This window comes from Ornithorhynchus anatinus, chromosome X5 (genome assembly GCF_004115215.2).
Source record: "Ornithorhynchus anatinus isolate Pmale09 chromosome X5, mOrnAna1.pri.v4, whole genome shotgun sequence".
In the NCBI taxonomy this organism is placed as follows: Eukaryota; Metazoa; Chordata; class Mammalia; order Monotremata; family Ornithorhynchidae; genus Ornithorhynchus; species Ornithorhynchus anatinus.
Window position 1 is genome coordinate 4,807,924 of NC_041753.1, and position 22,047 is coordinate 4,829,970.

The window sequence follows — 22,047 nt, forward strand, 5'->3', positions numbered from 1 at the left end:
GACCCTTTCGGGTCGTGAGTTCAGATCCCCGTTTTTGGGTTCCAATCTCCTTCTTCTGGTCAGTAGTGATCTCGTTCAGAGGCAGCTCGGGGGGGGACACCCGATGGGAGGCGGCGGGCACTGAGTGGTCCCGCCTTCGCAAAGACCCTTTTACTTATTCATATATATTTATATATACATAAATATATATATATATCTATCTCTATAGATCTATACACACACACACAAGCCCGAGTTTTTTCCCTGCAATTCCAGGGGTGGGGGGATCCCTAGGCAGCTGGGGGAGGGTGGAAGCACAATCTCTGAAGCACAGACCCCCCCCACCCCTTTTCCCACTTCCATCCACTGTAATAGCCCCCCGTTCCCCCGGCTCTTAGAATTTGGGGGAAGAGGGGAAAATCGGGCCAACGAATAGATTACCTTCTCCGTGCCTCAGTTCCCTCATCTGTAAAATGGGGATGGAGACCGTGAGGCCCCGTGGGACAGGGCCTGGGTCCAACCTGTAGCCGCCCCAGCGCTTAGTACGGTGCCCGGCCCCGAGTAAGCGCTTAACCAAGACCACGGTTACCATTATCCAAAAGCACAAGGGGTGTCCAAACCTCTCAGAGGAGTGGGCGGGAAAGGCGAAGCCCGGATCTCCCCTCTGCCCAGATTGAAGCGGCCCCTTCCTCCTCCTCCTCCTCCTCCTCCTCCTCCTCCTCGCAGGGCCGTGGCCTGTCGTGTGGTCTTGTAGCCGTGCCGTGCCGTAGTTTTTAGCCGTTCGTTTGTAACCCGTCGAAAAACTCTACAAAAAAAGAAAAAAGAGAGAGAGAAAAATCCGGGAAAAAAGGTCACGGGGGAAAAAAAAAAAAATGCAAAATAACTACAAAAGGCGGCTCTTCTCCGCTCCTCCCCACCTTCGCGCTCCCCGCCACGTGGCTTTCCCATTTCGTCCAGCCCCCTGCGGTCACGCCTCTTTTGTCGGTGACCAGGTGGTGACCGTGTTAACCCCTCGGTGTCCGTGCTGCGTTTTCCCCACCCCACCCCCAACCCCTTCCCCAACCTGGTGCTCTTTATGTGTGTGCGTGTGCCTCCCCCCCCCCCCCCCAAAACCATCTTGCAGTCATCCCCCCCCCCAAACCAGGGGCGTCCTCCGCTCCGGTCGATGTGAGAAAACAACAAAATGTGAAAAATAAAATGGAACCGAACAAAAAAAAAATCTTAAAACCTAGGGCTGGGTCGCGCAGTGTCCTCTCTGGGGCCCGGAGGCGACGGGGAAGAATTCGTTCGGTTGTGTTTAATAACTGCGGTATTTATTAAGCGCTTACTTTGTGCCAGGCACTGTACTAAGCGCCGGAGGGGCGGGTGGCACGAACGCAGGATTGGGAGTCAGAGGTCATGGATTCTAATCCCAGCTCCGCCACTTGTCAGCTGTGTGACTTTGGACAGGTCACTTCACTTCTCTGGGCCTCAGTGACCTCATCTGGAAAATGGGGTTATTAAGACTGTGAGCCCCATGCGGGACAACCTGATCCCCTTGTATCTCCCCCAGCGTTTAGAACAGTGCTTGGCACATAGTAAGCGCTTAACAAACACCACAATTATTATTATTACAAGGAAATCGGGTCGGACCCAGTCCCTGTCCCGCCTGGGGCTCACCGTCTCCATCCCCGTTTTACAGATTAGATTTACAACCCGACGACCCCGTCTCTCCCCCAGCGCTTAGAACAGTGCTCTGCACCTAGTAAGCGCTTACCAAATACCAACATTATTACAGATGAGGGAACCGAGGCACAAGGGAATGAGGTGACTCGCCCAAGGCCACCCGGCAGACAAGTGGCGGGGCCGGGATTAGAACCCATGACCTCTGACCCCCAGGCCTGTGCTCCATCCGCTACGCCGTGCGTACTTACTGAGCGCTTGCTGGGTGCAGAGCGCTGGTCCAAGACGGAGATGTGTCTGTTGCACCGTCCTCTCCCGAGCGCTTAGTAGAGTGCTTTGCACACAGTAAGCGCTCAATAAATGCGACCGACTAATCACTTGGGAGAGGACAATGCAATAAACAGACACGTTCCCGGCCCAGAGCGAGCTGACGGTCTAGAGATCGGGTTAAGGAGCGGACGAAAGGGTGGGAAACTGAGGAACAAGGGGGGCGGAGTCGGGTTCTCCCCTCGAACTCAGCCCCAAGTCCCCCTCCTCCAGACAGCCCACCAGGTGTGCGTGGGCGGGGGGGGGGGGGGGGGGGTCCATCTTGTTCCCCGAACGGTTTGATGGGGAGGCTGAGGGGACGCGCCGGTCGTAGGCCTCAGTTTCCCCCGCCTGCTGCACGACGACGAAGGGGAGAACCGGAGAGTCGCCCTCCTGCCGGGGAACGACCGCCCTAAGCCCCCCGACCTGCCCCGGCGATGTACACATCGCTCCGCTGGACGCCGGGACCGTCCTCAGTTGGAGCTTCCCAAGTGCTTAGCACATAGTAAGCGCTTAATGAGTACCATTATTATTATTAATAGTTCCCTACCGAGGACAGATCACCCAGTCACGATCTGCACCCATTCTGGAGTTCAATCGATCAGCGGGACAGATCACCCAGCCGCGATCCGCACCCATTCCGGAGTTCGGTGGGATTTACCGAGCGCTTATACCGTGCGCGGAGCACCGTACTAGACGCTCGGAGAACACAGCACGCCCAGCGGATCCATTCCCCGCCCTCGACGCGCTTCCACCTCTGGCATCCCCCGGCCCCAGACCCCCCCCCCACAACCCCGGAGGCCGGGAAGGGGGGGAGTCCTTCATGCATTTTTCCCTCCATCGCCTGTACCGAGCGCCTCCCGCGTGCAGAGCACTGTACTGAGCCCTCGGAGAGTACCGTCGCGATCAAAAGCCACACTCCCTGCCCACCACGAGGCGACGGTCGAGAGGGAGGGGAATCGCACAGCCCCGATCCGCACCCGCGCCGTGTTTCGATCGACGGCGTTTATTGGAGAGCACAAGAGGGGGAGAGGACGCGGGGCGAGGGGGTCAGGAGACGCCCCCCTCGGGGGTCCGCTTCCCCCCTCCCAGGCACGGAGGGCTCCGTCCGAGGGTGGGGTCGGCCCTCCACTGTTCGGGGGTCCGGGCCTGGATGGCCAGCGCGTGGACGGGCCCGGCCAGCTCTTCGGCCAGGGCGGCGTGGACCAGGCGGTGCCGCTGCAGGGGGCCGAGCCCCTCGAAGCGCGCGCTGACCACCGCCAGGCGGAAGTGGGTCTCGCGGCCCGGGGGTCCCGCGTGGGCGTCGCTCTCGTTGCGCAGCTCCAGGACGTCCGGGGCCAGCGCCCGGCGCAGCTTCTCCCGGATGGCCGCCTCCACCGGGCCCCCGGCCCCGCCGCCGGACATCGCCCCGCGGAGGCCCGGGACCACCCCGGCCGGGGGACGGAGTCCGGGGCACAGCCGCCCCGTCAGCATCCGCTACCGAGACAGACACGGAGAAAAGGGAGGGCGGAGAGGTCGGGGGGGTGGAGACGGAGGGGCGACCCACCCCTCCTCCCCTCCGCCGGGCGGCCCGCCTGGATTGCACCCGACCGCCGGGCTGCTGGGGGCCGGAGGGTTCCCCCAGGCTTCCCCCGTGACATGAGGCAGTGTGGCTCGGTGGAGCGGGCTTGAGGATCAGAGGTCAAGGGTTCGAATCCCGGCTCCGCCACTTGTCAGCCGTGTGACCGTGGGCGAGTCGCCTCGCTTCTCTGGGCCTCGGTTCCCTCACCTGTCAAATGGGGATGAAGACCGGGGGCCTCACGCGGGACGACCCGATGACCCTGGATCTCCCCCGGCGCTTAGGACGGTGCTCTGCACAGCGTAAGTGCTTAACAGATACCAACATTATTATTATTATGAGGTCGCCATCAGTTTCTTTTTGACGGTATTTGTGAAGCACTTAGCAGGTGCCACATACTTTAATAATAAAAATAATGACGACATTTAAGCGCTCACCATAATAATAATAATGTTGGGGTTTGTTAATGATAATAACGAGGTAACTGAGGCACAGAGAAGTTAACCAAGCGGTGTGGCTCAGTGGAAAGAGCTCAGGCTTGGGAGACAGGGGTCGTGGGTTCTAATCCCAGCTCCGCCACTGATCAGCTGGGTGACTTTGGGCAAGTCACTTCTCTGGGCCTCAGTTCCCTCAGCTGGAAAATGGGGATGAAGACCGGGAGCCCCACGTGGGACAGCCTGATTACCATGGATCTACCCAGCGCTTAGTAAATGCTTAACAAATTCTAAAATTATCATCATTACTATACAAGGTTATCACGTTGTCCCACGTGGGGCTCAGTCTTCACCCCCATTTTTGCAGATAAGGGAACTGAGGCCCTAATAATAATGATGGGGATAATGGTCTTTGTGAAGCACCTAATAATTGTGGAGTCTGTTAAGCGCTTACTATATGCCAAGCCCTGTTCTAAGCGCTAGGAAAGGATCGAGGTAAACAGGTCGCGCACCGTCCCTGCCCCACATGGGGCTCACAGTCTTCGGCCCCATTTTCCAGATGAGGGAACCGAGGCCCAGAGAAGGACAGTGACCCCCCCCACGGTCACGCTGCGGACACGTGGGATTAGAACCCGCATCTTCTGCCTTCCAGGCCCGTGCTCCATCCACTAGGCCAGGCTGCTTCTCACTTCCCAGGTGCCAGACCCTGTACTAAGCGCTGAGGGGGAAACAAGCAAATTGAGTTGGACGCGGTCCCTGTCCCACATGGGGCTCACAGTCTCAATCCTCCTTTGACAGGTGAGGGAACCGAGGCCCAGAGAAGTGAAGTGACTTGCCTAAGGCCACACAGCAGAGGGGATGTGTATGCAGAGGAGGAGAGGGGGAAATGTTTGCTGCCCGAGTGGGAGAGGGAAATGTTTGCAGAAGGAGGGAGAAAGGGAAATGGTGGGAAGGGAAGGGGGGGGGAGAAAGGAAATGTTTGCAATCTGAGGGACAGGGAGAGGGGGAAATGTTTGCAGCTCGTGGGGGAAAAGTGGGAAACGTCTGCAGCTCGTGGGAGGAGGGAGGGAAATGTTTGCAGCTCGGGAAAGGAGAGATGGAAATGTGCGCAGCTCGGGAGAGAGGAAAATGTTTGCAGCCCGGGGGAGGAGAAAGGGAAATGTTTGCAGGGTGGGAGAGGGAAATGATTGCAGCTCAGAGGGGGACGAGAGGGAAATGTCTGCAGCGCGGGGGAGGAGAGAGGGAAATGTTTGCAGCGCAAGGGGGACGAGAGGAAAATGTTTGCAGCTCAGGGGGGACGAGAGGGAAATGTTTGCAGCGCGGGGGAGGAGAGAGGAAAATGTTTGCAGCTCGTGGGAGGAGAGAGGGAAGTGTTTGCAGCTCGGGGGAAAAGAGAGGAAAATGTCTGCAACTCGGGGGAGGAGCGCGGGAGATGTCTGTAGCTCAGGGGGGAGAGGGAGGGAAATGTTCATTCATTCAACCGTATTTATTGAGCGCTTACTGTGTGCAGAGCACTGGACCAGGCCCTTGGGAGAGTTTTGGGCTGCTGTCTTTAGACTGTGAGCCCGTTGGTGGGCAGGGACTGTCTCTATCTGTTGCCCAATTGCACTCTCCCAAGCGCTTAGTCCAGTGCTCTGCACACCGTAGGCGCTCAATAAATATGAATGAATGAATAGGACACTAAACAGGCACATTCCCAGGCCTCAACCAGCTGGAGGAAGAGGAAAATGCATGCAGGGGAGGAAGGAATTGCACTCTCCTAAGCGCTTGGTCCAGCGCTCTGCACACAGTAGGCCCTCAATCAATATGAATGAATGAATAGGACACTAAACAGGCACATTCCCAGCCCTCAACCAGCTGGAGGAAGAGGAAAATGCATGCAGGGGAGGGGGAGGAAGGAACTGCACTCTCCCAAGCGCTTGGTCCAGCGCTCTGCACACAGTAGGCGCTCAATCAATATGAATGAATGAATAGGACACGAAACAGGCACATTCCCAGCCCACAACGAGCTGGAGGGAGGAAGAGGGAAATGCATGCAGGGGAGGGGGAGGAAGGGAGGGAAGATGTTGGCAGGAGGAGGAAAAAGCCCCCCGACAAGAGTCCCTACCTGCTTCCCTGGGGCAACGCCGCCTAAACCGGGCCTGGGCCTAGGCCTGAGCCTGAGCCTCCGCCATTGTGGCCGCGCCCGCCCGGGGCATGCCGGGAAATGGAGTCCGCTCCCGCCTTCCCAGACGGGCGGGGGGCGGAGGGAGGACTACGACTCCCGGCATGCATCGCGGCGCTCCCCCGGGGGCTCCTGGGAGTTGTAGTTCCTCCCCTGAGGGCCGGGCCCACACATGATAATAATAATAATGTCGGTATTTGTTAAGCGCTTACTTCACTTTTCTGGGCCTCAGTGATCTCGCCTGGAAAAATGGGGATTTAATAATAATAATAATAATATTAATATTGGTATTTGTTAAGCGCTTACTATGTGCCGAGCACCGTTCTAAGCGCTGGGGTAGACACAAGGGAATCAGGTTGTCCCACGTGGGGCTCCCAGTCTTCATCCCCATTTTACAGATGAGAGAACTGAGGCACAGAAAAGTGAAGTGACTGGCCCAAAGTCACACAGCTGACCAGTGGCAGAGCTGGGATTCGAACTCACGATCTCTGACTCCCAAGCCCGGGCTCTTTCCACTGAGCCATGCTGCTTCTCTATAATAACAATCATTCTGGGAATCGTTAATAATAATAATGTTGGTATTGGTTAAGCGCTTACTATATGCTGAGCACCGTTCTAAGCGCTGGGGGAGATACAGGGCGGTCATCAGGTTGTCTCACGTGAGGCTCACTGTTAATCCCCAACTGAGGCCCAGAGAAGTGAAGTGACTTGCCCGAGGTCACACAGCAGACAAGGGGGCGGAGCCAGGATTAGAACCCAGGGCCTTCTAAGATAATAATGTTGATATTTGTTAAGCGCTTACTATGTGCAGAGCACCGTTCTAAGCGCTGGGGCAGACACAGGGGAATCAGGTTGTCCCACGTGGGGCTCCCAGTCTTCATCCCCATTTTACAGATGAGGGAACTGAGGCACAGAGAAGTGAAGTGACTTGCCCACAGTCACACAGCTGACGAGTGGCAGAGCCGGGATCATCAGGTTGAACACGGTCCTCATCCCACAGGGAGCTCACGGTCTTTTTTTTCCAGAGGAGGGAACTGAGGCACAGGGGAGTGAAATGACATGCCCGAGGTCACCCGGTAGACAGGTGGCCGGGCGGGAATTAGAACCCAGATCCTTGTGAGTCCCGGGCCCGGGCTTTATCCACTGCCACTTGTCAGCTGTGTGACTGTGGGCAAGTCACTTAACTTCTCTGTGCCTCAGTGACCTCGTCTGGAAAATGGGGACGAAGACTGGGGAGCCTCTCGTGGGACACCCTGATGACCCTGTATCTCCCCCAGCGCTTAGAACAGGGCTCTGCGCAGAGTAAGCGCTTAACAAACACCAACATTATTATTATTAGAGCACGCTGCTTCTTGGGAAGGGAGTAGGCGGGGAGTACGGGGCTCCGCCCCGATAAGCGCTCAGTAAATATCATCGATTGATTGAGAGGCCCCCCACCCTGACCCGAGGATTTGAGCATGGGGGTGGGGGGAAGAGAAAGGGGTGGAAAGGGCAGCTGCCGCTTGAGAGAGGAGGAGAGAAAATAGCTAGAGGAGAGGAGGGTGAGGACAGGTGCAGCAGTCTGAATCTAAATGTGGCATGGGGAAGGGAAGGCGAGAATTTTAAAATATTCTTCCCCCCCCAGCCGGGACCCTTCCCGCAGCGGCTCAGATTTCCGGCTCCACTGGGTTCAACCCCATTAGCTGCTATCCACCCCAGAGCTTAGTACAGGGCCTGGCACATAGTAAGTGCTTAACCAATACTATTATCAATATTATTATTATCCCTTGGGAGCGGCAACTGGCGACCCAGGAGCGGTCTCGGGGGGCTGTCCCTCACCGCAGTTCCCTCTTCCCCCCATCTTTGGACCCAGAAACCGATCTGTCGGAGAGGGAGTTTGGGGGAGGCCGAGAAGCCCGGTCATCTACGCCTCTCCAGATCAATCTGTCAGTGCCCGGCATAGAGTAAAGGCTTGACAAATACCGATATTATTATTAATGATACTAATACATGCGTGTATTTGTAATAATAATAGTGATGGTATTTGTTAAGCAGCTACTATGTGCCAGGCGCTGTATTAAGCGCTGGGGTGGAGACGAGCAAATCGGGTTGGACAGTCCCTGGTCTCAATCCCCGTTTGACAGATGAGGGAACTGAGGCCCGGAGAAGAGAAGCCACTTGCCCAAGGTCACGCGGCAGACGTGTGGCGGAGCGGGGATTAGAACCCACGTCCTCCGACCCCCAGGCCCGGCCTCTGCCCGCCAGGCCACGCCGTTGCTCTAGTAGGCGGGCGGGCGGCCCGCGAGGAGCTTACGGTCTAAAGACCCCCCATCCGCACCCGGAGTGACCCCTACCTTGAATTTGGACTCAAACTCGAGGTCCGGGTTATTTTTAAAACCCCGAGCCCAGCCCGTCCTTCCCACCAGCTGTCCAGCCCTCCGACTGCCCCTCACCCCGCCCAGGCCCCACCCCCCCCACCCCAACCCCCTCCCCTCGTCCAGGGGCAGCCGGTGGCCGACACCGCGGGGAGACTCCGAGTGGCCGGGGCCGACCCACGGAGAGGACGGCCGGACCCCCGCCTTGACGTTTGACCTCCGAGCGTGGTGAGTGACCGCCATGTTTCGATTCTCCAAGCCCCCTCCCTCCTGGGGTCCCGCCTGACCTCGCCACTCCTGGGGGTCACCCCATCCTCCCCTCTCCCCCACCATCTTTGGGTCGAGCCAATGTCACCGGCCTCCCCCTCGCGCAGAGATCTCTGTGGGAGACAGGCCGACGTCTCCCACGCCGACGGTTGTCCGGCCGGGAAGTCCCTCGGGTGGTCCAGCCTCGCTGTCTCTTGCCGCGGCCTCCGCCCCCTTGGCCTGGCGTTATCTCGCAGGGGAGGGTCGGTCTGCGCGGACGGAGCCGGGGGGGCGTGGAGCGGGGTGTCCTCGTCCCCCCTTCTTCCCTTGTGGATCTCTCCACCGGGACCTAAATTTAACTAGGATATTCCGACACGAAGACCCCCGGCTTCCGCTAGGGAGGCGGTCCCGGCCCGCTGGTGGACTGCGGGGGTGGAAGAGGGGACCGGGGCAGGTGGGGGGACAAGAGGGGGTGACTTGGGGTACCTGTGGGTAGTGCCACAGCGGAGCGGAGCAGGCTGGCCGTGGCGCAGCTGACCGAAGCCGAGTCGTTTGGCTGGTGGGACTCGGGCTGGGACCCGGGGACAGAAGCAGGGTGGCCTGATGGCCAGAGCCCTGGCCTGGGAGCTAGAGGACGTGGATCCTAATCCCGGCTCCACCACGTGACTCCCGCGTGACCTTGGGCAAGTCACTTCACTTCTCTGGGCCTCAGTTCCCTCACCTGTAAAATACGGATGAAGACCGGGAGCCCCACCTGGGACCGTGTCCAACCCGATTTGCTCGTATCTACCCCGGCGCTTAGGACAGCGCCTGGCACCTATTGAGCGCTTAACAGATACCGTCTATATTACCTCACTTCCCTGTGCCTCAGTTCCCTCATCTGTACAGTGGGAATTGAGACTGCGAACCCTACGCGAGACAGGGACCGTGTCCAACCTGCAGGTCTTGTATCTGCCCCAGTGCTTAGTACAGTATCCGGCAAATACCACCAAAAAAGAGGACAGATAATTCACCCCCTGTGCGCCGGGGCCCAGTGTTATAAGTGCTTTGAGATCCCCTCAAGCGCCGGCTTGTCGGGCGGGGGGGAGGGAGGCCGCAGGAAGCTGGGAGCGGATCCGGGCCCGCTGCCCGCCCGATTCTTGACCTCCCTGCTGTTTGGTCGGCCGGAGGCCGCTCTCTCCGTCCAGTGGACTCTGTCCCCTTCCGACCCCCTTCCGTTCTCCCGGCCGGGGCCCGAGGCCCGAGGACCGGTCACATCCCCTCCCCCAACCTCCCTCGCCGCCCCATTTCTAGGTCTGGGGGTGGGCGAGGGTGTCTAACTTCCCACTCCATCTCCCCAGCCGGCTCGAAGCCTGGTTCACGGTGGGGGAATGGAGAATAATATGACTCTCCCCAGCCGGTTCAAAGCCTGATTCCTTCATTTAATCGGATTTTTTGAGCGCTTACAGTGTGCGGAGCATTTCCTAAGCGCTTGGGAGAGTACGATACAACAAGAAACAGGCACATTTCCTGCCCTCAACGAGCTATAGTCTATATGGTTGGGGGGGGGGGGAGACAGACATTAATATACATAAATAAACGATGGATATGGACATATGTGGTGTGGGGCCGGGAGGGGGGATAAAGGGAGAGAGGTAGGGCGACGCAGAAGGGAGCGGGAGAAGAGTCAGGGAAGGCCTCATGGAGGAGATGGGCCTTCAGTCGGGCCTTTGAACGGGGGGAGAGCGGTGGTCTGTCGGATATGAGGAGGGCGGGCGGGCCAGGCCCGGGACGGGACGTGAGCGAGAGGTCGGCAGCGAGACGGACGAGATGGAGGGACGGTGAGAAGATGGCCATGAGAGGAGCGAAGCGGGCGGGCCGCGTCGAAGCAGGACGGCCGTGAGGTGGGGTGGAGAGCGAGGAACCGCTGCCTGATTTTGGCCCCTCTGGGGGGTCTGTGGCCCCCGCGAGGTGGGGCTTCCCTGACCTCAGCCGGGGGGGCTGGGGGTGGGGAACTGGGGGGGCCTTTCCCCTTTCCCTCCAGACGTCCCAGCTGAGCCCGTGAGAGGCGAGGCCCGCGACCCCCCGCTGCCCCGGATGGATGGGGATGGGGGGACCGGACCCACCCCGGGGCTCGCCGCCCCCCGAGAGACCCTCCTCCCCCGGTCCTATGGCCTTCCTCCTCCTCCTCCTCCTCCTCCTCTGTGGACACGGTAAGCGGGGCCCGGGGAGGGGGGACCGGCGGAGGGCAGGGGTCGGAGGGGGCGGGACCCCGGTTCCTCACCTCCCCTCCGGCCCCCCCCCAGCCGAAGCCCAGTGCAAGATCCTCCGCTGCAACTCAGACTACGTGTCGGCGACCCTGGCGCTGCGGACGCCCCCCGGGTCCGGCCCGGGCCCCCCGGCCGGGGTCTGCGACGCCCTGCGTTCCTACTCCCTGTGCACCCGCAAAACGGCCCGCACGTGCCGCGGGGACCTGGTGTACCACGCGGCCGTGCACGGCATCGAAGACCTCATGATCCAGCACAACTGCTCCCGCCGAGGCCCCACGGCCGCCCCCCGCGTCCGGCCCAGGCCCCCGGCCCCCGGCCCGGGCCCTGACCCCTACCTCTGCGACTACGAGCGCCGGTTCGTGTCGAGGCACGGGCGGTCCCCGGACTACCAACACTGCGCCGCCTTCGGGGACCCCCACGTCCGCACCTTCCGCCACGACTTCCACACCTGCCGCGTCCTGGGCTCGTGGCCCCTGCTGGACAACCGCTACCTCTTCGTCCAGGCCACCAGCTACCCCGTGGCCCGGGACGCAAATGCCACCGCCACCGGCAAGGTGATCGATCGCGCCGGGGCTTGGCGGGAGCCCTTGCCGTGCGCCGAACGCGCGGGGGGGACTCCGGCCGATGCTAAGAATCATTACGGTGACTGTCGAGGCCTTACCGTGTGCCGGGCGCCGACCCGGGCTAGATACGAGATCGTCGGGTCGGTCCCCGTCCCACGTGGGGGGGGGGGGGGGAACTGAGGCTCAGAGAAGTGAAGTCACTCGCCCCGGGTCACGCGGCCGAAAACCCAAGCCGATTCCCCGGCCCGTGCTCCAGCCGCGAGGCCGGACCGCTTCTCATCTTGGGCGTGAACCTGACGCGCCCTCCTCCCACCCCCCATGAGGAGCTCACGGCCTCCTGGGTGCCCATCGGTCAATTGTGCGACCAATCCGTGGCATTTATCGAGCGCTGACTACGTGCAGAGCACTGTTCTAAGTGCTCGGGAGAGGACAGTGGAGTACGCGGACGTGTCGCTTTTGCCGTCGAGGAGCTGGCTGCAGATTTACTCATTTATTTCTTATTGTACCCTGTTTATATTATACTTAATATCATTATACTTCATTCACTCAACTATTATTTATTGATATTAACGTCCGCCTGCCCCTCTAGACTGGAAACGCACTGTGGGCAGGGAATGCGTCTACCCGACTCCGTTTTATTGTCCTCTCTCAAGCCCTAAGTTACGGGCACTGCACGCAGTAAGCAAGATATCAAGACAACAAACGAGAGCCCAAATCACATTATAACAGATACATTCTCTGCCCACAGTGAGCTTACAGTCCCTTCGGGGGGGGGGGGGGGGTGAGACCTTGGTCGAGTCACTTCACTTCTCTGTGCCTCAGTTCCCTCATCTGGCAGATGGGGATGAAGACCGTGAGCCCCACGTGGGACAACCTGATGACCCTGTATCTCCCCCAGCGCTTAGGACTGCGCTGGGCACGTAGCGAGCGCTTAACAAATGCCTCCGTCGTCATTATTATTAATTTACTGAGTGCCGAGCTTGGGAGGGTCCGGTCGAAGTCGGGGAGCCGGGGGGGGGTCCCCTTCCGGGGCGCGTGGAGGCCGGGGGACGGCCGGGCCGACCTCGGCCGCCGAGGCTGACCGTCCCTCCCCGCCCCGCAGCTCACCATCATCTTCAAGAACATGAAGGAGTGCGTCGATCAGAAAGTGTACCGGGCCGAGCTGGGCGACCTGCCCGCGGCCTTCGAGGACGGCTCGGTGGACGGGGGCCCCCGGCCGGGCGGGGGCAGCCTGACCATCCGGGCCCCGGCCCCCGGCCGCCACGTGGAGATCCGGGCGGCCTACATCGGCACCACCATCGCCGTGCGTCAGGCCGGACGCCAGCTGTCCTTCTCCATCCGGGCGGCCCGGGAGGTGGCCGGGGCCTTCTCGGAGGAGCAGGACCTGCAGCTGTGCGTGGGCGGCTGCCCGCCGGGCCAGCGGCTGTCCCGGGAGGACCGGCCCCGCCGGGGGGCCTCGGCCGTGGGCCCCGACGCGGCCCGGGCCCTCTGCCGGGAGCGGCTGCCCGTGGAGGACGCCTACTTCCACTCGTGCGTCTTCGACGTCCTGGCCTCCGGCGACCCCAACTTCACCCTGGCCGCCCACGCCGCCCTGGAGGACGCCCGGGCCTTCCTGCCGGACCTGGGGCGGCTGCACCTCTTCCCGCCGGACCGCGCCGGGGGCCCCCTCCGTCCCGCCCGCCCCCTCCTCCCGCTCGCTCTGGGGGTCTCCGTCTCGTGGTGTCGCTTCTGAGGACCCCTCGCTGTGGGGGGGGGGGTGGACCGGCCCTCGGGGGGGGCGGTCTCTGAGGCCCGGTTGGAGAGACATTGCAGGCTGACCCCTTCTCCGGGGGGGGGGGGGGGGGTCCTCACTGTACCGCATATCTCTGAGCCTGGATTCTTGATGTCCTGGGTTCCAATCCCGACCCCGCCACTTGTCTGCCGCGTGACCTCGGGCTGGTCACTTCACTTCTCTGCGCTTCGGTTCCCTCATCTGTCAAATGGGGATTGAGACTGAGCCCCACGTGGGACGGGGAGCGGGTCAGACCCGCCTTAGCCTGTATTCACCCCAGCGCTTAGTACGGTGCCTGGCACTTAGAAAGCACTTAACAAAGACCAGAATTATTAATTATGAGGGCCCCTCTGGGGTGGTGTCTCTGCATCTCTGGCCCCTCTGGAGGGGCGGGGGAATCATCCCCGGGTTGGGAGGGGTCTCTGTGGCCCGGTGGGAGAGACGTTGCGGCCCGGGCCCCTCCGGCAACCCGAATCTCTTTAGGGATTCGGGGCTACCCCAGCGCTTAGAACGGTGTTTGACACATAGTAAGGGTATAACGAATACCAACATATTATTATTATTATTATTAGCGCAGCCTAGAGGAGGAGACAGACCTTAATAGAAATCGATTTATGACAGGGATGGACGTAAGGGGGGATGAGTGAAGGGAGCAAGACGGGGGTCTCTACAATCCGGTCCCCTCTTATTGGGGGGAGGGGGGAGTCTCTGCAACCTGATTACTAATAATGTTGGTATTTATATTTTAGAGATCAGAGAGACTTTGCAGCACAGGCCGGTCTTGGGGGGCACGCGCCGGGGTCTCTGCTCCCGGGACTTGTATCTCCAGCAAACGGCCAGAGTCCTCCCCCGCTCCCCAGAAGCCCCCCGCCCTGGGGGAGGCGGGAGGGGGAAGGGAGAAAAGATGCGGGGGCTGCTGCCCTTTTGGGGGGCGGGGGTGCAAGTGAGGGTTACGTGTGTGACCCGATCGGATGCGCAAAACCTATTTAAGTTCTTTGATTGGTGGGGGTCGGTTGTGGCCTAATTTGGGGAGGGGGGCTGGGCCCGACTTGGTTTGTATGTGTGTGTGTGTGTGTGTTTGGGGGGTCGCTGGGGGAGCTGGGGGGGGGGGGCCGGGAGAGACCTGAATCCAGGAACGACCGCTTGGCATTAAAATTCAGTGACGCCTCCTTTTGGGGAGGGCGGGGGTGCCTGTGTGCGTCTGTCGGTGTGGAAATTCATTCATTCAATCGTATTTATTAAGCGCTTACGGCGTGCAGAGCACTGTACTGAGCGCTTGGGAAAGTACAGTGCAGCAATAAAGAATATGTGTGTGTCCGTGTGTGTATATGTAGATATACATATATAGATGTGTGTGGATATGTGTGTTATATAGCAGCGTGGCTTAGTGGCAAGAACCCGGACTTGGGAGTCCGAGGTTGTGGGTTCTAATCCCCCACCGCCGCTTATCAGCTGTGTGGCTTTGGGCGAGTCACTTCACTTCTCTGGGCCTCAGTGACCTCATCTGTCAAATGGGGACGGAGACTGAGCCCCACGTGGGACAAGCTGATGACCCTGTATCTCCCCCAGCGCTTAGAACAGTGCTTGGCACATAGTAAGCATAAGTGTGTATATAAGGATGTGTGTGCATGTTTGTGTCGATATGTGTGTTAGACACGTGTGTGTGTGCGTGTATATATGCGTGTGTGTGCACATATGAATGTGTGGATGTGTGCGTGTGTGTGTGTGTGGCTCTGTGTGGGTGCATATATGAATGTGTGGATACGTGTGCGTGTATATATATATATATATATGCGTGCGAGTGTGTGGTCACACACACACATCATCATCATCATCATCATCATAATTATTATGGTATTTGTTAAGCGCTTACTATGTGCACAGCACTGTTCTAAGCGCTGGGGGACATCCAGGGTAATCAGATTGTCCCCCGTGGGGCTCATAATAATTATCGTATTTGTTAAGTGCTCACTATGTGCAGAGCGCTGTTCTAAACGCTGGGGGAGATCCAAGGTAGTCAGATTGTCCCCCGTGGGGCTCACCTTTTTGAATCCCCCCTTTTCCAGAGGAGGGAACTGAGGCCCAGAGAAGCGAAGCGACTTGCCCAAGGTCACACAGCAGACCAGGGGCAGAGTGGGGATTAGAACCCACGACCTTCTGACTCGCCAGCCCGGGCTCTTGCCACTGAGCCACGCTGTTTCTCCACATGGTCCGGTGGGGGGGTCGGGGGGGGGGGGTCCAGCGACCTCCCGTTGCCATGGAGACGCCCCCCATCCCCTGCCCCCGACGACGGCGAGCGAGGCTTCGGCCTCGTGTCAATCCCCCCCACACCCCACCCCGGGGATGAAAGGACGGTTGGGGGGAGGTGCTGGGTGCGAATTGTCCTTTCCCAGCGCTTAGTCCAGGGCTCTGCACATAGTAAGAGCTCCATAAATACCACTGAATGAAAGGGCGGTGCGGCTGCAGCAGGACGGATAGGGGTTAGACCTCAGGCAGGGGGAGAGGCAGGAATGAGAGGGAGGTCCAGGGGCCTGGGTCTCTCTCTCATTTTCTCCCCTTTTTTCCGTAAAGTCGTCGTGGACAAGGGAATGTGGTGTTGCATTCATTCAGTCGTATTTATCGCACTCTCCCAAGCGCTTAGAACAGTGCTCTACGCACGGGAAGCGCTCAATAGCTGCAACTGATTGATTTCTCTCCCTCCCTCTGGAGAAGCAGCTTGGCTGAGTGGAGGGAGCCCGGGCTGGGGAGTCAGAGGTCGTGGGTTCTAATCCCGTCTCTGCCACTTGTCAGCTCTGTCACTTTGGGGGAGTCATTGAACTTCTCTGTGCCTCAGTCGCCTCATCTGTAAAATGGGGAGGCCCGCATAGGACAACCTGATCATCTTGGTATCTCCTCCAGCGCTTAGAGTAGTGCTTGGCACATAGTAAGCGCTTAACGAATACCATCATCATCATCATTCTCTCTTATTCTTTCGCGCTCTCTCCCTCTCCCCTTCTCTCTCGGTCCCTGATCCTCTGTCTCTGTCTCTTTTCCTCTCCCTTATTTTCTGTAAGCTCCTTGTGGGCAGGAAATGTGTTTGTCAGCAAGCAGAGCCCGGGCCTGGGAGTCAGAAGGTCCTGGGTTCCAATCCCGACCCCGCCACGTGTCTGTCGTGTGACCTTGGACAAGTCGCTTCACTTCTGTGGGCCTCAGTTCCCCCATCTGGAAAATGGGGATGGAGACCCCGGGCCTGGGAGTCAGAAGGTCCTGGGTTCCAATCCCGACCCCGCCACTTGTCTGCTGGGTGACCTTGGGCAAGTCGCTTCACTTCTGTGGGCCTCAGTTCCCTCATCTGGAAAATGGGAATGGAGACTGGGAGCCCCATTTGGGACAGGGACCGTGTCCAACCCGATCCGCTTGTATCCACCCTAGCTCTTAGTCCCTGGCACGTAGACAGCGCTTAACAAAGATCATCATTATCATCACTCTCCTAAGCGCTCAGTACAGTGTTCGGCACCCAGTAAGCGCTCAATAAATACGATTGATTTCTCCCTCATCGTCTCATTCTCTCTCTTGCCCTCTCATTCTCTTATTCTCTCTCTCGGTCCCTCTGTCTCTATCTGTTGCCCCGTTGTACGTTCCCAGCGCTCAGCACAGTGCTCTGCACACGGTAGGCGCTCAATTAATCCGAGTGAATGAATGAATGGATCTCTCTCTGTCTCTGTTTGCCTCCGAAACTGTCTCTGTCTCCCCCTTTTCGGCTAAAAACCCTGGGGCAGCTGAACTGAAAAACCAAGGCCTTCCCAAGCTGACGGCGGCAGGGGGCGCCCTCGAACCACTAATAATAATGATAATAATAATAATAAAAATTATAATATAATAATAATAACAACAGAGCACTGTTCTAAGCGCTGGGGGAGATCCAAGGTCATCAGGTTGTCCCACCTGGGGCTCCCAGTCTTCATCCTCATTTTCCAGATGAGGTCACTGAGGCCCAGAGAGGTGAAGTGACTTGTCCAAGGCCACACGGGGCAGAGTCGGGATCCTCTCTAGAATCTAATAATAATAACGTTGGTATTTGTTAAGCGCTTACGATGTGCAGAGCACCGTTCTAAGCGCTGGGGGAGACCCGGGGGAATCAGGTTGTCCCACGTGGGGCTCACAGTCTTCATCCCCATTTTACAGATGAGGTCACTGAGGCCCAGAGAGGTTCAGTGACTTGCCCACAGTCACAAAGCTGACAAGTGGCAGACACGGGATTCGAACCCACGACCTCTGACTCCAAAGCCCGTGCTCTTTCCACGGAGCCACGCTGCTTCTCGTGAGCGCTCGCTATGCGTCAGTCGATCAATCGATCAATCGTATTTATCGAGCGCTCACGGTGTGCAGAGCACTCTACTAAGGTCCCGGGAGAGCACAACGGGACAATAAACTGACACGTTCCCTGCCCACAATGTGGTTTAGTGGCAAGAGCCCGGGCTTGGGAGTCAGAGGTCGTGGGTTCTAATCCCGGATCCACCGCTTGTCAGCTGGGGGACTTTGGGCAAGTCACTTCACCTCTCTGGGCCTCAGTGACCTCATCTGGAAAATAATAATAATAATAACGGTGGGATCGGAGAAGCGCTTACTCTGTGCCAAACCCTGTTCCAAGCGCTGGGGTAGAGCCAAGGTCATCAGGCTGTCCCCCGTGGGGCTCACCGTCTTCATCCCCATTTGACAGATGAGGGAACTGAGGCCAGAGACGTGAAGTGACTTGCCCAAGGTCACCCAGCAGACAAGTGGCTGGGGATGAAGACTCTGAGCCCCATGTGGGACAACCTGATTGCCTTGCATCTCCCCCAGCGCTTAGAACAGTGTTTGGCACATAGTAAGGGCTTAACAAATACCAACATAGTATTATTATTACCTAGAGGAGGAGACAGACCTTAACAGAAATCGATTAATGACAGGGATGGACGTAAGGGGGGATGAATGAAGGGAGTAAGGCAGGGCGACGCCGGAGGGAGCGGGAGAAGAGGAAAGGAGGGCCCAGTCAGGGAAGGCCTCTCGGAGGAAGTGGGCCTTCACTAAGACTTTGAAGTGAGGGAGAGTCATCGTCCGTCAAATTCTCACACTTCCCCCCTCAAGGCCCTCCTGATAATAATAACAATAATAATAATGTTGGTATCTGTTAAGCACTTACTATGTGCAGAGCACTGTTCTAAGCGGTGGGGAAGATACAGGGTCATCGGGTTGTCCCACGTGAGGCTCATTTCCAGATGAGGGACCTGAGGCCCAGAGAAGTGAAGTGACTTGCCCACAGTCACCCAGCTGACAAGTGGCAGAGCCGGGATTGGAACCCATGACCTCTGACTCCCAAGCCCGGGCTCTTTCCACTGAGCCACGCTGCTTCTCCTGGTTCACGCTGGTTCACCTCCTCCAAGAGGCCTGCCCAGACTAAGCCCCCCTTTTCCTCATCTCCCCCTCCCTTCCCCATCATTTTTCTCATTATTACTACTATATTTATTAAGCGTTTACTATGTGCCAGACACTGTCCTGAGCACTGGGGTAGATATAAGCTAATGGGGGTAGGACACAGTCCCTGTCCCACCTGACACAAGGTCTAAGAAGGAGGGAGAACAGGCATCGAATCCCCATTTTATAGAGGAGGTCACTGAGGCCCAGGGAAGTGAAGTGACTTGTCCAAGCTCACGCAGCAGACACGTGGCGGAGCTAGGATTAGAACCCATGACCTTCTGACAGCCAGGCCCGAGCTCTAGGCACTAGGCCTCGCTGCTTCACATTCGTATAAATAAATAGATTGTGGATATAAGGGCGGTGGGGCTGCGGGAGGGGGTGAATATTATGCGCTTAAACGGGACCGATTCCGGGAGAAGACAGGGAGAGGGTGAGGGGGGGAAGAGGGTTTAGTCGGAGGAGACTTTCGGGAGGAGGTGGGATTTCATTAAGGCTTTGAAGGTTGGTAGAGTGACTTTTCCGTGGGCTAGAAATGGGGAGGGAAGTTCCAGGGCAGAGGGAGGATGTGGGCGAGGGGTCGGCGATGAGATAAACAAGGAACAGAGAGTCGGTGGGGTTAGAGGAGTGAAATATGCAGGTTGGGCTAGAGTAATAATCAAAATGGTATTTATTAAGCGCTTACTTTGTGCCACTGTGCTAAGCTTTGGGGTGGATACAAGCAAATGGGGTTGGACACAGTCCCTGTCCCACATGGGGCTCACCGTCTTCATCCCCACTTTACAGATGAGGGAACTGAGGCCCGGAGAAGGGAAGTGACTCGCCCAAGATCGCCCAGCGCACAAGTGGCGAGGCCGGGATTAGAACCCGGGTCCTTCTATCTCCCAGACCTGGGCTCCATCCACTAGGCACGGGTGCTTCTCATCCCGTCCACTGCCTCTGCTGCATCGGGATTTCCCCGGAGCCCGGTACGGCGTTCTGCACACGGGGAGCGCTCAATAAATACCCTCGAAGGATAAGTTTTCCCGCAGCCTGGGGAAGGAGCCAACGCCCAGGGGAGATTCCCGCTCCGAAATCAGAAAGAAGGGAGAGAAAGTGGAGAAGCCGAGGCCTAGATTAAACAAACAGGAAATCAAAGGCAGGGCGCTCTCCGACTGTTGACAGGCTCCCTTTCTTTCGGTTTCTCCGGCTCCGCCTCTCGTCTGCGGGGTGACCTTGGTTGAGTCACTGAGGTGCTCTGGTCCTCAGTTACCTCATCTGTAAAATGGGGATTGAGATTGTGAGCCCCACGTGGGACAGGGACCGTGACCAACCCGATTTGCTCGTATTCGCCCCAGCATTTAGTACAGTGCCTGGGGCATAGTAAGTGTTTAACACATCCAAGTGTTATTATTATCATTATTATTATTATTATTGTTAGTCTCTGACCCTGTCTCTCATTCTCTCCCACTCTCTCTCTACATCTTTCTCTCTCTGTGTCTTTGTCTCTGTCTCCCAATGTCTCTCTCTCGGGATCTCTCTCCCTGTCTCCGTCCCTACCTCTCTCTCCCACTGTCTCTCTCTCTTTATCTCTCTCCTTGCGCCTTTCTCTGTCCCTGTCTCTCTCTCTCTGTCTCTCTCTCCCTGTATCTTTCTCTCTGTCCCTGCCTCTCTCCCCCTGCACTGTTAAGCACTCGCTACGTGCCGGACACCGTTCTAAGCGCTGGGGTAGACGCAAGATGATCCGGTTGAACTCGGTCCCCGTCCCACCCGCGGCTCGATCGTCCTCTTACAGATGAGGAAGCTGAGGCCCAGAGAAGCGAAGTGACCCGCCCGAGGTCACCCAGGAGATAAGTGGCGGAGCCGGGATTAGAACCCAGGTCCTTCTGAGGCCCGGGCTCTAGCCACTAGGCCACCCTGTCTTCTTCCCTCTTTGTCCTTGTCTCTCTCTCCCTCTCTATGACTTTGTCTCTTACCCCGGCTCTTCCCATTCTCTCCTCCATCTCTCTGTCTCTCCCTGTGCATCTTTGTCTCTATCCCTGTCTCTTTATTCCTGTCTCTCTTACCACTCCCGCTGTCTCTCTCCCTCTCTCCGTTTGTCTCTGTCCCTATCTCTCTCTGTCTCTCTCTCCCTGTTTGTCTCTCTCCCTGTCTCTCTGCTCCTGTTTCTCTCTCTCCCTCCCTATTTGTCTCTGTCTCTACCTCTCCCACTGTCTCTCTCTCCCTGTTTGTCTCTGTCCCTGTCTCTCTGCCCCTGTTTCTCTCTCCCTCTCCCTCTCCCTTTCTCTCTCTCTCCCTCCCCGTTTGTCTCTGTCCCTGTCTCTCTCTGTCCCTACGTCTCCCACTGCCTCTTTCTCTCTCCTCCCTGTTAGTCTCGGCCCCGTCTCTCTCTACCTCTCCCACTGTCTCTCTCTCTCTCCCCCCATTTGTCTCTGTCTCTCTCTCTCCCTCTGCCTCTCTCTCCCTCCCTTCCTGTTTGTCTCTGTCCCTGTCTCTCTGCTCGTGTTTCTCTCACCTCTCCCACTTCCTCTCTCTCTCCCTGCCTATTTATCTCTGTCTCTCTCTCCCTCTCCCTCTGTCTCTCTCTCCCTGTTTGTCTCTGTCCCTGTCTCTCTGCTCCTGTTTCTCTCTCTCCCACTCCCTTTCTCTCTCCGTCCCTATTTGTCTCTGTCCCTGTCTATCTCTCCCACTGTCTCTCCCTCCCCATTTGTCTCTGTCCCTATCTCTCTCTGTCCCTGTCCCTACCTCTCCCGCTGCCTCTTTCTCTCTCCTCCCTGTTAGTCTCTGCCCCGTCTCTCTCTCCCTCTCCCACTGTCTCTCTCTTTTCCATATGTCTCTGTCCCTGTCTCTTTCTCCCTCTGCCTCTCTCCCCCTCCCTTCCTGTTTGTCTCTCTTCCTGTCTCCCTGCTCCTGTTTCTCTCGACCTCTCCCACTCCCTTTCTCTCTCTCTCCCTCCCTATTTGTCTCTGTCCCTGTTTCTCTCTCCCACTGTCTCTCCCTCCCCATTTGTCTCTGTCCCTACCTCTCTCTGTCCCTGTCCCTACCTCTCCCATTGCCTCTTTCTCCTCCCCGTTAGTCTCTGCCCCGTCTCTCTCTCCCTCTCCCACTGTCTCTCTCTTCCCCCATTTGTCTCTGTCCCCATCTCTCTCTCCCTCCCTGTTTGTCTCCGTCCCCGTCTCTCTCTCCCTCCTTGTTTGTCTCTGTCGCTATCTCTCCATCCCTTCCCCGGTGTAAACAGTGAGTCAGGGTTGCCAGGCCCTGAGCATCGCCCGCGGCCGGAGGTGGGGAGAGGGGGGCATTTCCTGTTTCTGGGGAGCCCCGTCCCCCACCGCCCCCAGCCCCAGGGGGA

General features: G+C 58.1%; 2 protein-coding genes across 4 annotated transcripts; one reads left to right on the forward strand and one right to left on the reverse strand.

Annotated features, from left to right (window-relative positions):
• Positions 1-482: 482 nt before the first annotated feature.
• On the reverse strand, positions 483-9,329 carry BOLA1 (bolA family member 1). Of its 3 annotated transcripts, none has more exons than XR_005659684.1 (2): positions 6,047-6,139; positions 483-784 (listed from the first exon to the last, which is right to left on the reverse strand). XR_005659684.1 is itself a non-coding variant. In XM_029056345.2 (2 exons), exon 2 carries the CDS (start codon positions 3,418-3,420, stop codon positions 2,998-3,000), a length of 423 nt encoding a protein of 140 aa, XP_028912178.1. In that variant the 5' UTR covers positions 3,421-3,423; positions 9,190-9,329; the 3' UTR covers positions 2,921-2,997. The 3 variants fall into 3 exon arrangements, 2 of the variants coding, with proteins under 2 accessions (XP_028912178.1, XP_028912177.1); XM_029056345.2 differs by lacking the exons at positions 483-784; positions 6,047-6,139 and adding exons at positions 2,921-3,423; positions 9,190-9,329; XM_029056344.2 differs by lacking the exon at positions 483-784 and adding an exon at positions 2,921-3,423.
• Positions 8,578-13,274, forward strand: HJV (hemojuvelin BMP co-receptor). The gene is made up of 4 exons (XM_029056343.2): positions 8,578-8,685; positions 10,727-10,895; positions 10,989-11,506; positions 12,618-13,274. The coding sequence occupies exons 2-4, from the start codon at positions 10,784-10,786 to the stop codon at positions 13,245-13,247; spliced, it is 1,260 nt and encodes a 419-aa protein (XP_028912176.1). The 5' UTR covers positions 8,578-8,685; positions 10,727-10,783; the 3' UTR covers positions 13,248-13,274.
• The last annotated feature ends 8,773 nt before the right edge of the window (positions 13,275-22,047 follow it).

What these genes read in the sequence shown, in the direction of transcription:
- HJV (XM_029056343.2), top strand. Translation starts at nt 10,784, where the DNA reads ATGGGGATGGGGGGACCGGACCCACCCCGGGGCTCGCCGCCCCCCGAG. An exon ending in CCTCCTCCTCTGTGGACACG is followed by an intron (nt 10,896 to 10,988) that starts GTAAGCGGGGCC and finishes GCCCCCCCCCAG; the next exon opens with CCGAAGCCCAGTGCAAGATC. An exon ending in ATGCCACCGCCACCGGCAAG is followed by an intron (nt 11,507 to 12,617) that starts GTGATCGATCGC and finishes CCCGCCCCGCAG; the next exon opens with CTCACCATCATCTTCAAGAA.
- BOLA1 (XM_029056345.2), bottom strand. Translation starts at nt 3,420, where the DNA reads ATGCTGACGGGGCGGCTGTGCCCCGGACTCCGTCCCCCGGCCGGGGTG.